The sequence below is a fragment of the Apostichopus japonicus genome, chromosome 3 (assembly GCF_037975245.1).
Source record: "Apostichopus japonicus isolate 1M-3 chromosome 3, ASM3797524v1, whole genome shotgun sequence".
Classification (NCBI taxonomy): Eukaryota; Metazoa; Echinodermata; class Holothuroidea; order Aspidochirotida; family Stichopodidae; genus Apostichopus; species Apostichopus japonicus.
The window spans coordinates 3,784,363-3,797,599 of NC_092563.1; the positions used below are offsets into that span (position 1 = coordinate 3,784,363).

At 46.5% G+C, this 13,237-nt stretch overlaps 1 protein-coding gene across 4 annotated transcripts in view; it reads right to left on the minus strand.

Annotated features, from left to right (window-relative positions):
* Positions 1 to 13,237, minus strand: part of LOC139960481 (solute carrier family 12 member 6-like) — a 49,827-nt gene that overhangs the window by 18,763 nt on the left and 17,827 nt on the right. For all 4 annotated transcript variants that reach the window (XM_071958875.1, XM_071958866.1, XM_071958885.1 and 1 more), the window contains 5 exons: positions 3,602 to 3,798; positions 3,014 to 3,163; positions 2,171 to 2,356; positions 1,323 to 1,525; positions 191 to 414 (listed from right to left, as the gene is read on the minus strand). In XM_071958875.1, the coding sequence (XP_071814976.1) occupies positions 191 to 414; positions 1,323 to 1,525; positions 2,171 to 2,356; positions 3,014 to 3,163; positions 3,602 to 3,798 (960 nt within the window). The remainder of the gene's footprint in view (positions 1 to 190; positions 415 to 1,322; positions 1,526 to 2,170; positions 2,357 to 3,013; positions 3,164 to 3,601; positions 3,799 to 13,237) is intronic.

Consider the following 13,237-nt stretch of genomic DNA (forward strand, 5'->3'; position numbering starts at 1 on the left):
TCTCAAAATTTTAAAAGCTAACACAGAATATAAGCCTTGCAGATAAAAAATACCTGTTATCAAATTAATAATCCACAAAGAAATAAAAAAAAAACTGCTGTATTGACAAGGAGAAAAACGAAAAAGGAAGGGCCAGTCAATTTGATCCTAGTATTCTACAAGGATGATAATCTCAATACTCTTTATTTACCTCCAAACACTTTTCCAAGGATGCCTGGTATTGCATTAGTGAAATTGATGGGGTTCTTTTGCAGGTAGTCTACACAATCCTCATCAACTAGTTCATCACAGAATTGTTGTCCTAGCGGGGATAATACCGAGTCGTTCCCTTCCTGGTAATAGCTGCATTGGCTCTGCCTGCTGATGCCGTATTGCAATGCAATGTCACCTTCGGCCGTCATCTGGTTACAGTAACTAGGGAAAGACAGAGGGAGTTATCACCAGTGGTCAGTATGAGCCGCGAGGGAGTACCAACCAACATCATCTGCATTACACAAGCCCTGCATGTAAAATGAGTTTCCCTGACAACTCTCAGTCATAGGATAGAAGATGATCATATATATATATTTTTTTCACACATACATTTATTTTCATATAGGTTCAAAAGAACTACACCTACAACAAGGAACATTCAGCAAATGCATCTGGTGCCTCTTGTCACCCATATTGGACCTCTTGGCATCCATATTGAACCTCTTGTCACCCATATTGGACCTCTTGTCACCCATATTGGACTTCTTGTCACCCATATTGGACTTCTTGTCACCCATATTGGACTTCTTGTCACCCATATTGAACCTCTTGTCACCCATATTGAACCTCTTGTCACCCATATTGGACCTCTTGTCACCCATATTGGACTTCTTGTCACCCATATTGGACTTCTTGTCACCCATATTGGACTTCTTGTCACCCATATTGAACCTCTTGGCATCCATATTGAACCTCTTGTCACCCATATTGAACCTCTTGTCACCCATATTGGACTTCTTGTCACCCATATTGGACCTCTTGTCACCCATATTGGACCTCTTGTCACCCATATTGGACCTCTTGGCATCCATATTGAACTTCTTGTCATTCTGTTATGGTTCCCCTCAGGTCACTCACTCATTGGTCCACTCTCTCACCACTTATTCCAGTACATCTTGTTACCCTTAAAGTACCCCTTGCCCCCCCCCCCCTCATTTAACATACCCTATTGTACCTCATCACACAGCATATGGCCTCTGGTCGATCTGACAGTGCCTTTTGCAAACTCAGAAAAAACCAACATGCAGCTTTACTTCTTGGACAGGCGAAGATATCCACAAGAAACTTACGGAAGGTTGGTTGGGATGAAAAAGCCGACGTATATACACCCAATCGAGATGAGAACACAGGCCAGGAAGAGAAGGGCGCACTTGTTGACGTACTTGACCCCGACAAATACCAGGAGTGATAAAATGAGTAGGACGGCCGTTCCATAAACCCTAAAGTTGTTTGTCATGTCTTCAAAAAGAGAGATAGATGGAACGATATATACCTGCAAATAAGAAAGAAAGTTGTAGATGAGTTTGATGGATCAGATATGCCAATACTGAAAATGAACAAGTTTATATTTAAAGATTGAAAATTCATATATTACATAAGTAGACCTCACTTTTCATGTATTTTCAGATTTATAATAATAATTATAATAATAATATATATATTAAAACATCCATATAGTGCACAAATCTGCCCAGCATTATACATGCATTTTACATTAAAATGAAACAAAAGTGCAATAAAGTGAAAGCAATACCAAAGAAGCGTGTTTTGAGCTTGGACTTGAACAAGCTCAGCCGTCAATGGTATCTATAGAGGCAGGGAGTTCATTCCAAAGTCATGAAGTTTTATTGACATGTTTTCCATGAGAGGAAGGAAAGAATCTATAGTAGAGATTCTTGTCAAACAATGACACACAGAAAAGATTCATGTAGCTCGCACCAACACCACCATAAACAAACAAACAACCTATATCGAATAGCACTGTTCATATCTCCAAATTCCAATAAGTCCAAATTCTTTTCAACTATTGCGAATCTTATCTTAGTATTCCATTTTAATTTTATTGTTGACAAAAAACTGCCACAGCCTCTGTCTCACTGTAAAATGCATATATGCACATCCACCTAAGGTGACTTACGACGAGAATTTCTATTGCTCCAAGAATATACATAGCTGATGCAAAAGTTGTTCCAAGGTAGAAGAGAATACCAACAGCTCCTCCAAACTCTGGTCCCAGGGCCCTGGATATCATGAAATAGGCCCCTCCAGCTGGGACCACTCCATTGGTAGCGATGGCACTCATTGATATTGCTGTCAAAAGTGTCTGCGAGAGAACATTGATACAGAGAATTTACGGCAGGAACCTTGGAAACTGTTAAACTGTTGCTTGGGGAAAGAGGGAAGGGGGGGCGGGCCAGTATTAAGTCTGGAGAGGGGAAAAATATACCTTTTAATTTCTTGGATATATTTCTAAATATTGTATTTCTATTGGTTCTGTGACATTCGGGGAGTGTGCTCTCATCCAGCCCACCAGGTGTTTTTTATTGAGCACGCTTCCCTCTTCATGACATGTACTGTTGACTGTTGTTCTGTAAACTGTTTAGTTTATACTTGTATGTTGTTGTGAAAAGATACAATAAACGAAATTGGCAAATTTTGATTTATTTATCAATGGACAACAAGTATGATTAATTTTAACATATTCCAATTTCATGGTATTTCATCTCTAGGAAAAGGAGGATGAAGTTTACTATAACAAACCAGACAGTTTTCTATAAGAATGCTCAGGTTTGAAATACACTTAACTAAATACGATTAGGCTGATACCAGCTGTAAGATGTAGCAATAGGATACCAGCTGGAAGATGTTGCAATAGAAATAAAATCGGCCGATAAATTTACTTTCTTTTCACTTTAAGGAGCGCAAAATGCTACCGATTCTGTCATCAATAGACATGTGACATTAAAAAGAGGAGAATTACCGTGCAACAGGAGATGACGACGATTAAAAAAGCTTGCAAAGTTCCCGCACAGCCAACGATCCAGGAGAGACGAATAAAGAGAATAACACCAAGAATGTTCTGGAGACAGGGAAGGTATACCCCCATCAATGTACCCATCTGTGGCTGCTTCTGTAAGACAAATCAACAGTTATTATCAACCACTAAAGAGGACAGCATAACTGCTTCATACAAATCCTAGATTTTATTCCGCACAGCCAACGAATTTTCGAAAGTTTTCGCAAGATTTGAATCCACTACGAAAACGCATGAGTAAACACTTTGGATGGTAGAATGAGAAGGCAGGGCATTGACCTGATAGGACCGGTCACTGAGGGTGCACAGTGTTAAAAGATTACCAGGGCATACTAGACACGGTAGAATGCGGTGCTTAGGTTGTGGGGAGACAGGTAAGCGAACGAAATAAATATTTGAATTTATTATTATTATTGGATTGGATATAATTTTTCTGTGGCTGGCAAAATTAATGTCATGTGCACCCTTGCTTTTTAATGTACTTTCACATGGATGGCAATCAAACGGAAAAGGAATTAAATCCTCCCGACTCACAAGTGTTTGTGATTTTCTTTCTTTTTCTTCTTGTGTATGTTCTGGTATAGTCTTGTAGTTAGCAAAGGAGTTGATCAGAGTTGATATCTTGGGACGTCTATCCATTTCCTCCTCGTAGAGGGCCAGGTTCCTTTCCTGCAGTCCTTCGCTCTTTTGTCGCACAAAGGGAGTGGTTTCTCCTCTTGAAGCGCCATCACCTGATGGTGAACCAAAACAATTTTATGAACTTCTATGACATCACATTGTACCTCATTTAACTGACAATGCACCATAAAATGCCAGATGTATACATCTAGCAAACATCATTATTATTGTTATTTAGATTTGTTGAGGATTTCACGTTACTATAACAGTTATGATTCATCGTAACAAAAGAACACACTTCCTTTCTTTCACAGAGCAGAACATTTCCTATGGATATTTCCTAGGGGTGGGTGGGGATAGTCGAGTGTGGCTTTATCATACAGAATGTAAAATGATGTGTATCACTCCTTCTGTGTGGGCAGCATACTTGCAAAAGGTTTCCAAAGGGATTGGATAATGGCAATGTTGAGATGAATAAACAGCTGCCTGTTACATGGAGCACTGCTTTAACATGGGTTGTACACTGTGAATGAATAACTCTTCAGATAAACAATGGCCTGTGACTCACACTGACTAAAATATGTTAGCACTTTGGAGGGACACTTCACACCAGAGAGCCAATATTGTGATTTACTTCACCCCCACTAAATCTTGTTATTCGAACAATTTCATTACTGATGTGAAATACTTGTATGAGCAATCCAACATACAGCTTGTAACCTCAAACCTGCATTGGTGTCTGCCTACAAGAATTCAAATGGGATATATATTAATATCCAGCTACCTCATGAAAACAACTTATAATGCGAATGGTGTATGTAGATGAAACAGTGTAGAATGGTGTTAAATTTGTAGACATTTTCACAGCCTTCTTTTTTTTTGGGGGGGGGGAGGGGAGACCAGAATTTTCATGTTACTGTATGCTAGTGAAAAATACATCAACATGTAACCTATGAAAGTGAGTGCATTTATGAAACTTAACATGAAATGGTTTTATCTCTCATGCAATCTAGAATGGAAAGATTGGAAGGGATGAAAAGGATGGGAGAGAGAGGAGGGGAGGAAGAGTGGGGAAGTTAGAGGTAGTAATGGAATACTTTAGCATTCAAATTTTGTGCAGTAGTTTTGATGGCTCTGAATTTCATCTCTTTAATACAAATTACAACTGTTTCTTGTCTACAAAACTACTATACTGTACATCTTGGCATGTGTATAGCAGGTTGTGTTGTATTTTACGATGTTATGCTGGATAATGTATTCTCCAGAAGAAGACGGGAAATTGTAAGTTCATCAAGCAGGACAAATAGACAACTGACAGGATTGATCTCTAGTAATCATCTAGAATTATTTTGAAATCTCACACAGTATATTATCATTATACTTTTGGCACGAACAACTTTTGAACAAGTTTTAATACTATAAAGATGCATACATATATTAACATGCACTGTGAATAAAACAACAACAAATGAACAAGACAACACAAAAAAAGGATATGAATATAAATAATGATTAATGTTGATTTAGACAACTACAGAAAAAAATCTATATCACAGTTTGAGTTTTCAGTAGACATTGGTTACATTGAAAGTCTGTCTCAAAAAGATGATTCATATCCAACCAGGCTGTCATTTATATTTCATATGCTGGACAATGTCTATGGTTCTAATCCCATGGTAAATTGAATAAGAGGGGAATCCAAGACTCATAACGAACCTTTAAACACTTTGGGTGGTAGAATGGAAGTGCTGAGGATGTGAGGAGACAGGTAAGCAAGCAGCCGAGTAAATATGTGATGATCCACATGGCATGTGATTGTACTGATGTAGCTTTTTAGGGAAAGACTTTGACAAGCTTGAAGAGGGGGAGGGGTAGGTGCTTTCAGTCAGAGACATGTACAACAAAATTTCAAACTCTAGAATTTTCATAAAGTCTTGCAACAAAGTGCCATTCAAGTATAACCAGATACTTTTTTAAGAATCCAATGATTTATTAGTAATGAGCAAGCATCATCATCGTTAAAGGCACAGTTAATTAGTTTCATCAGTAGGTATGCATGTCAGTCACATGATAGATTGAAGGAGCAACTCCTCAGGCCAGCTCACCTACTTCAACCTCACAACTTAACTTAACCTCTCATCATGAAGCACTAAAACTGACCTTGTTGGTCACCGATGCGACAATTAATGCACACCGGGTGTATCCTTTCCACCCCGAGTAGTAAACATACCCGTCCAGCTGAGGGTTTCCTGCTTCATTGGCCGTGAATGTCAAGGTTGTTCCCCACCCCACTGATATTTCTCTTTGATCACTGCTAGATTTAATATTGTCACAAGATGATAGGATACTATAAACATCTTGGAACTCTGTTGTAAACTCAGCAGCAACCATCTGATAAAGATCTTATTTCTGCCTCCAAACTTAACAAACTTAACTTAAGTTGGTAATTAATTGACTACTTGCGAAAGCAGTTGAATTGTTTCGTATCTGCAACCATTCTTCTAGAAGTATGTGTCATGCAAAAGACATGCTTCGCAAAATTAATTTCACATTTCTGTTCATTAATTGATGTTCACTTGTTACTTCGTAGTAAGTTCGTTTATATTCCTCCCTTTCTTTGGGTTCCTGACAGTAAGTGTCTTCTCAAGTCCATTTCTCCTGATAACAAGTAATCACTCAAATATTTGGAATGACTTTAGTTCTTTGTGCCGATTCTCTTATTGCAAACAATTCAGATGGCCTCACATTATCATCTGCCTGGGTTTCATCCTATCTTGTTATCTTTACTTTTTAATACTAAAAAGTTGGCTTGGGGGGTACAATGAAAAAGCAGCTGTTTTGTCAGTCCTGAATGAACATCCTACATAGCTTAAAGGATGACTCATAGGCACAAAACTAATTTAAATATGCTGTAGACTGTTACAATACACTGTTAGCAGTCCAGGTGGTACACAATATATACCAATTTTAATTTTGAGAAATGACCCTTTAAATATCTGGGGCTCATCAATTAATGTGGCTGAACCACTTAGCCTAATGCATAGACTCTCAAGCTAGTTCCTCAGTTGCAACACAAAATTCAATGGGAAAACACAACTTTTAATGGAACTCTTTATTATGGAACTCATATTTTTATTTTATTTTATTTTATGGAAGACTTTATTATTTAACATGACCAGTGCATTATAATGTGAATGTTGGATGTCATCCAATCCTGCTCTCAACATAATTTGGTTGAATTATTAGGAATGTTATCACAAATGTTATGGCAAATGTATCACAAACTGAGTTCTCTATACAATGTATACAGTTGCTGGTTATATTATGTTGTATAGTATGTATTAAATTCGATGTAAAGAAAATGATACATGAAATACCACTCTCAAATTTAATAAATCAATCATCATATGAAGGTCAATAATATTCCAAACTATTCACAAAAAAGATCACAAACTATTCACAAAAAAGATCACAACCAAAATAAGAATTGGCATTTTCATATTGAGAACTTACCCACTATAACTTCTTTATATTTTTGGACATCAAATTTTCTACTTCAAGAAAAATCTATACATTGGATAATCCCTTCACAGTTTCACCTTTCCTATTTAACTCATCTCCAAACAAAATGTCTTTGCATCCTTTGTCTAGAATCAGCAACAACAACAAGGGCACTGTGTACAATGCTTTCAATGGACTTCACACACAATACAATCTATTCCCCAAACCTTAACCGGTTTGTGAATTAACGAGCGACGTACTCACCTCATATAACCTATGCATTACCGTATTAACCTCGCTCTAGCATCTGGCAATTTGTCTGTATGTAAGTGTGGCCATCTCCCTTCCGTAATTTCCAGGCCGCAATGGTGCGGCACCGGACGGAGAAGGGGGAGAGGATCGACCAAGGGGCGGAAACCCCGAGGATACAACCAAAAACATTCTCACCTGAAGAGGCCCTAGGTGGGCTGGTGTGGGTGACAGGTGGGTCCTGAGTGGGCCCGAAGTGGGTCCAGAGTGGGTCGTCGGTGGGTGTAGGCGGGACCCCACGACATCCCTCGAAAATTCCTGGGGGGAAAGGCCGACACATGGTCATATCTGCGTGGCCAGTTCCCCTAGTATCCGAGGAGGGTATCCGACGTGGTTGTATGGTTCCGTCCGCGAGGTCCCCCATAGTGGGGAGGCGGGTCGGGATGTTATATGAGGTGAGTACGTCGCTCGTTAATTCACAAACCGGTTAAGGTTTGGGGAATTCACAGCGCGTACTCCCTCACCTCATATAACCTATGCATTTGTGACACAGGAGCCCTGGCGGTGGGTCGAGGATCTCGCGGGCGGCGGACCTAGGGCCGCTCGGGCAAAATCCCCTTCCGTGGCAGGGGTGTTTGTGAGATAACAGGCGACAAAGGAAGACGGGGTCTTCCAGGCCGCCGCCTTCATAATATCTTCCAGGGGAACCCCCCGGAACCACGCCCTGGACGTGGCGTGGCCTCGGACGTCGTGCGCCCGGACGGGTTCCCCAGGCTGGGTGTGGGCACGAATTAAGTCGGCCATCCACCGTGAAATGGTGTCCTTTGAGGCCGGGGTGTAGGGCGACCGCGGTAAAATGAAGAGCCTGTCCGAGGTACGTAGCTGTTTGGTCCTCTCTATGTACCACTTAAGGGCTCGGACAGGGCACCAGCGCTTGTCTTCCGCGATTGACGAGGCTTGTGACAGACTCGGTAGGAAGATCTCGTTCGGGGTAAAGGTTACTGATTGGTTCTTTGGGAGGAAGTGAGGGTCAGGTAGTAATCTGACTCCTCCTGGTTCGAACCTCGTGAACCCCCGTTGGAGGGTGAGCGCGTGGAGACAGCTTCTGCGCCTGGCAGAGGCGGCCGCGATCAGAAACAGAGTTTTGTGTGTTAGTTTGTCCAATGGAGCATTGTGTAACGGCTCGTACGGAGAGCCCGCAAGGGTCGTCAGGACCTCGTGGAGGGCCCATGACGGGGCCAGGCGGCGCCTGGGAGGGCGTCTGTGGAACATGCCCCTTAAGACCTGGCGGAGGACCGGGTTGGTTCCTACTGAGGAGCCATCCGAGAATCCGCTGTGAACCGCTGCTATTGCGGAGCGGTAATTTCTAATTGTACTTATTTGCTTCCCTTCTCGGAAGAGTTCGAGTAGGAAGGCCGCCACCTGGTCTACTGAGGCCTCCACGGGATCAGCAGCGTTGTCCCCGGCCCAAACATAGTATCGGTGCAGTCTAGAATCGTATGTTTTAACCGTGGACTGCCGGCGGGCATCCACTGCAATGTCCGCAACCTCCGGTGGAAACCCCGCTGTCTGGAGCGAGAGCCGGAGAGTTTCCACGCAGCTAGATGGAGGCTCGTGATGTCGGGGTGGGTTATGTGGCCGCTCCGTTGGGAGAGGAGCTTGGCGGCCGGTGGGAATTTGTATGGTAGGTCTACCAGCATTTCGATGATGAGTGGGAACCATGCTTGATTGGGCCAGCAAGGTGCGATCAAAAGCATGTCCGCTTCCACGTCCCGAAGCATCGTGAGAATTCTGCGGAGTAATCCCAGTGGGGGAAAGGCGTACATGGAGAGGCCCGCCCATGAGACGACTAGGGCGTCGGTCTTCCAGGCCTGCGGGTCGTGGTATCTGGAGCAGAACGTCGGGAGTTTGGCGTTCTTGGCCGTCGCGAACATGTCGACGGACGGCCTGCCGAACAGGTGGAATATGTGGTCGGACCACGTTCGGGAGAGCTCCCATTCCCCATTGTCTAGATACCCCCTGGACAGTGCGTCTGCCAGTATATTGTCTTTCCCTGCTAGGTGGGACGCCCGTAGGCCGATCCGAAGGGAGTCGCAGAGGACGAGCAGGTCCCATGTCCTGCGTAGGAGGGCCAGGGATCGAGTGCCCCCTTGACGGTTGATATACGCCACGGTCGTGGTGTTGTCTGACCGGACCGTGACAGTGTGGCCCGTTAGGTGGGTTGCCCAGTGACGTACGGCCCTCAGGACCGCTTCCGTCTCTAAAATATTGATATGGAGACCCCTCTCGGGCTCCGCCCATTCGCCGGCAACTGTGTGTGTGCCCCATACCGCTCCCCAGCCGCTGAGGGAGGCATCCGTCGTGATCGACGTTGTAGGGGCTGGGTTCCGGAAAGGTCGCCCTGCCGCGATCCTGTCCGACTCTGCCCACCACGTGAGAAACGGGCGAAGCCCCGTTGGAAGTGGGATTGGCGTTGCCGCCGACGACCGATCCGGGGCATAGTGTTTGAGGAGGTGCCGCTGGAGCGGCCTCATTCTGAGTCTGCACAGGTCTAGAAGGTCTGTGAAGCTCGCCATCTTCCCCAATAGGCGCTGCCACGTGAGCGCTGGGGTATTCCGATTGCCTAGTATTTTTCTGGCCGTGGCCACTAGGCTTGCCGTTCTTTCGGCCGTCGGGTAGACCATGCCGCTGGCGAGGTCGAGACGGGCCCCTAAGTATATGATCGATTGGGTGGGCACGAGGTTGGATTTCTCGACATTGATTAACCACCCCAGTTTCGTCAGGAGGGAGACGGTGGCGTTTGTACTGGCGAGAGCCCCTTGTTGGGAGTTGCCGAGTACTAACCAATCGTCTAGGTAGGCGAACACCATTACCCCGTTTCGGCGGAGGTGAGCCAGGACCGCCCTTGTTACCCTGGTGAAAACCCTGGGTGCCGTGGAGAGGCCAAATGGTAGCGCTGTGAAGCGGTAATCTATGGCCTTGTACCTGAACGCGAGGAACCGCTGGTCCTCGAGTCGGATGGGGATATGTAGGTAGGCATCCTTTAGATCGACGGAGGATGCCCACATCCCTGGGCGCAGTAGGTGGAGGATTGATGTGAGAGTCTCCATCCTGAACCTCTCCGGTCGGATGAACCTCCTGTTGAGAGGTCTGAGGTTCAGGATGGGCCTCCAAGTCCCGTTCTTCTTCGGCGTGAGGAAGAACGAGGACCGGAAGAGGGGGCCGTCCGCGTTTGCGGTGGTGACCCGCGTAATGGCGCCTTTTTTGAGAAGACTGTTGATCTCGTCTTCGAGGGCGGCCCGCTTTTCCGGTATCTCGGGTACTGGCGTGGTTGCGAAGAGGCCATATTGGGGTGGGGTAGACGAGAACTCTATCTCGTAGCCCCTTTTTACCACGTCCAGTACCCAGGCTCCTGGGTCGATTTTCTCCCAGTGAGCCCAGAAAACTCTTAGTCGCCCCCCCACCTTGGCCTTGGCCGCTACGGTGGGGTGGGCATCCCTAGGGCCGTTTACCGCGCCCGCGGCTTCCGCGGCTTCCGCGGTATTGCGGGCGGTACGGCCTGTGTTCGGGCCGCGAAGGAGCGGAATGCGTTCGCGGAGCGCCCCGACTCTGACTGTAGCTGGATCTTGAGCGGCTACCTTGTCTTGAGTCAAAACGTGGGCGCGAGGATGAGGTCGGGCGGGACATATGCTCATCCGCCTCCCTCAGAGACTTCATCCTCTCTGCCTCCTCCCGGAGTTTGTCATCGAACTTGCCGCCGAAGAGGTCGCTGCCCAGGATCGGTAAGTTGCGGAACGCGTCCGCCGTGGATCTGGACGACCAATTCAGGGAGTTCAGAACCAGGTCCCGACGTGTCAAGGTAGCCTTAACCGAGACGCGGGCGAACTGGTCTAATACCATCCTGGAAACGGGTCCCAGGAGGGCAATGATGGCGGCGGTATCTTTGCGGGAGATACCCGATGCCTGGGCCTGTTGGAACGATCTGTTCAATAGCTCGGCGAAAAGTAATAGGGCTGACGAGTACTTCATCCCTGCGCGGGAGGCCCTATCTACGTCGAACAGGGAGGATTCTAGGGTCTGTGCACCCTTCTCCCTGAACTTGTCTTTGCCGTCTAAGGCACCCGCCGACCGAAGTCTCTCCTTCACTTGAGGCGGGATTTGGGGTGGCGTGAAAAGACTTTCCCAGTCTTCGTCGCCCACGTGGAAAGTGCGATGGGCTGATCGCTGGAAGGCTGTCCAGCGTTTCGCCTGTGCCACCGCCTCGAACCGCTCTCTACATTCCACATCCACCGGGATGGAGGCTCGAGGCTTTTGGGTGGCCGCGTTCAAAGTGAGTTTGGATGCCGGCCCCTCGTGGGCCCGCGCATCCACCCTTTCCTCGAAGCCGAGGACTCTGCGGAGTACTGCCGTCGCCTTCTCAAAGGCTTCCGCCGAAATTTCTGTACCCCGTAAGGGTTCTTCATCCTCCGCCTCGGAGTCTCCACTGAGGAGGCGGGCACTAGCTGCGATTGACAGCGCATCATCAGCTCTGGAGGAGACGTCGTCCCAGGGATCTGCCTGGGCCTCCTCAGGGGCGAGATCGTCCGTAACCGGTGCTGGCGGTGGCGCCGGTTGTGGTGGAATTGACGGAGCCCCTTGTTGTTCCGGGTCCTGTTGACTCGGCTTTTGTAGCAATTGTCCCAGGAGGTCTTTAACCTGGGAAAGGAGAGCCTGCCCCGGATCTGGGGATTGTCTCCTCTTTCGTTTCTTGGCCCTGTGTCGCCCAGAAGAATGTCCGCTCGAGGACGAGGGCGACGAGCCAGACCTCGACCTGCGTCGAGGTCGCCGGTGTCTTTCCCGGCTCCTACCGCGGCTACGGCTGTGGGTACGGCTTCTGCTTCGGCTTTGGCGCCGTTCCGTACTCTCCGGGGAGAACCCCGAGAAATCTCTCCGGTTGTGGTCCCACGACCCCGGAGTTGAAGTAAATAAGTCCGCCACCGCTTGTCTTCGGGGGCTTCTGGACTCCACGTGGCCTGAAGTGGACGGACCCTCCTGGGGTCGCGGCCGTGGCTGAGCTGACGCCGCACGGGAATTAGCTCCATCTCGTATGGATACCCGTTCCTGAGGAGGGTTTGAGCCATCTCGTATGGCGCCCTCCGTTCCCCCATGTTTAGGGCTTATGCCATCTCTTATGGCCGCCTGGGGTTCCTTCGCCGGCGGCTTCTTTTTCCCCTGCTTTGAGGAAGCCGCCTTCTTTCTTTTTTCTGCGGCTTTATCCGCCAGCCAGGTACCGATCAAATCCCAGCGCTCCTGGGTCCAGTCCTGGCAAATGGAGCAGGTCTGCTTACTCCCGCATGGGCGACACTTTGGGCATAAATCATGCTTATCCCATGCTTTGAACGGACGGAACTGCTTACAAGAACGGCAGTTTTCCATCCTTTTTTTTTTTTTTTTTTTCGAGAAATCTCCGAAAAAATTTTTTTTGAGAAATCTCCGAGACCTGAAGCTGTGAAAACTAAATTAAAAACAGTTACTTTACTGCAGAATGAAAACGTACACGGCTGCTGTACGTGAACAGCAAGAAATTCGTATCTAAACCAGTACGAAAAATAAACAAGGCAGTTACTTTACTGCAAAGGGAAAACGTACACGACTGCTGTACGAAAACAGTATGAAGAACTAAACAAAGCAGTTACTTAACTGCAAGTAAGCCCACGTACACGACTGCTGTACGTGGAAGTAAATAAACGCTAGGAGAACGCTACACTAAGGTGCGGGCCTAGCCACGCTACGTGAACCACGTTCACGAGGTAAACCAAAAAA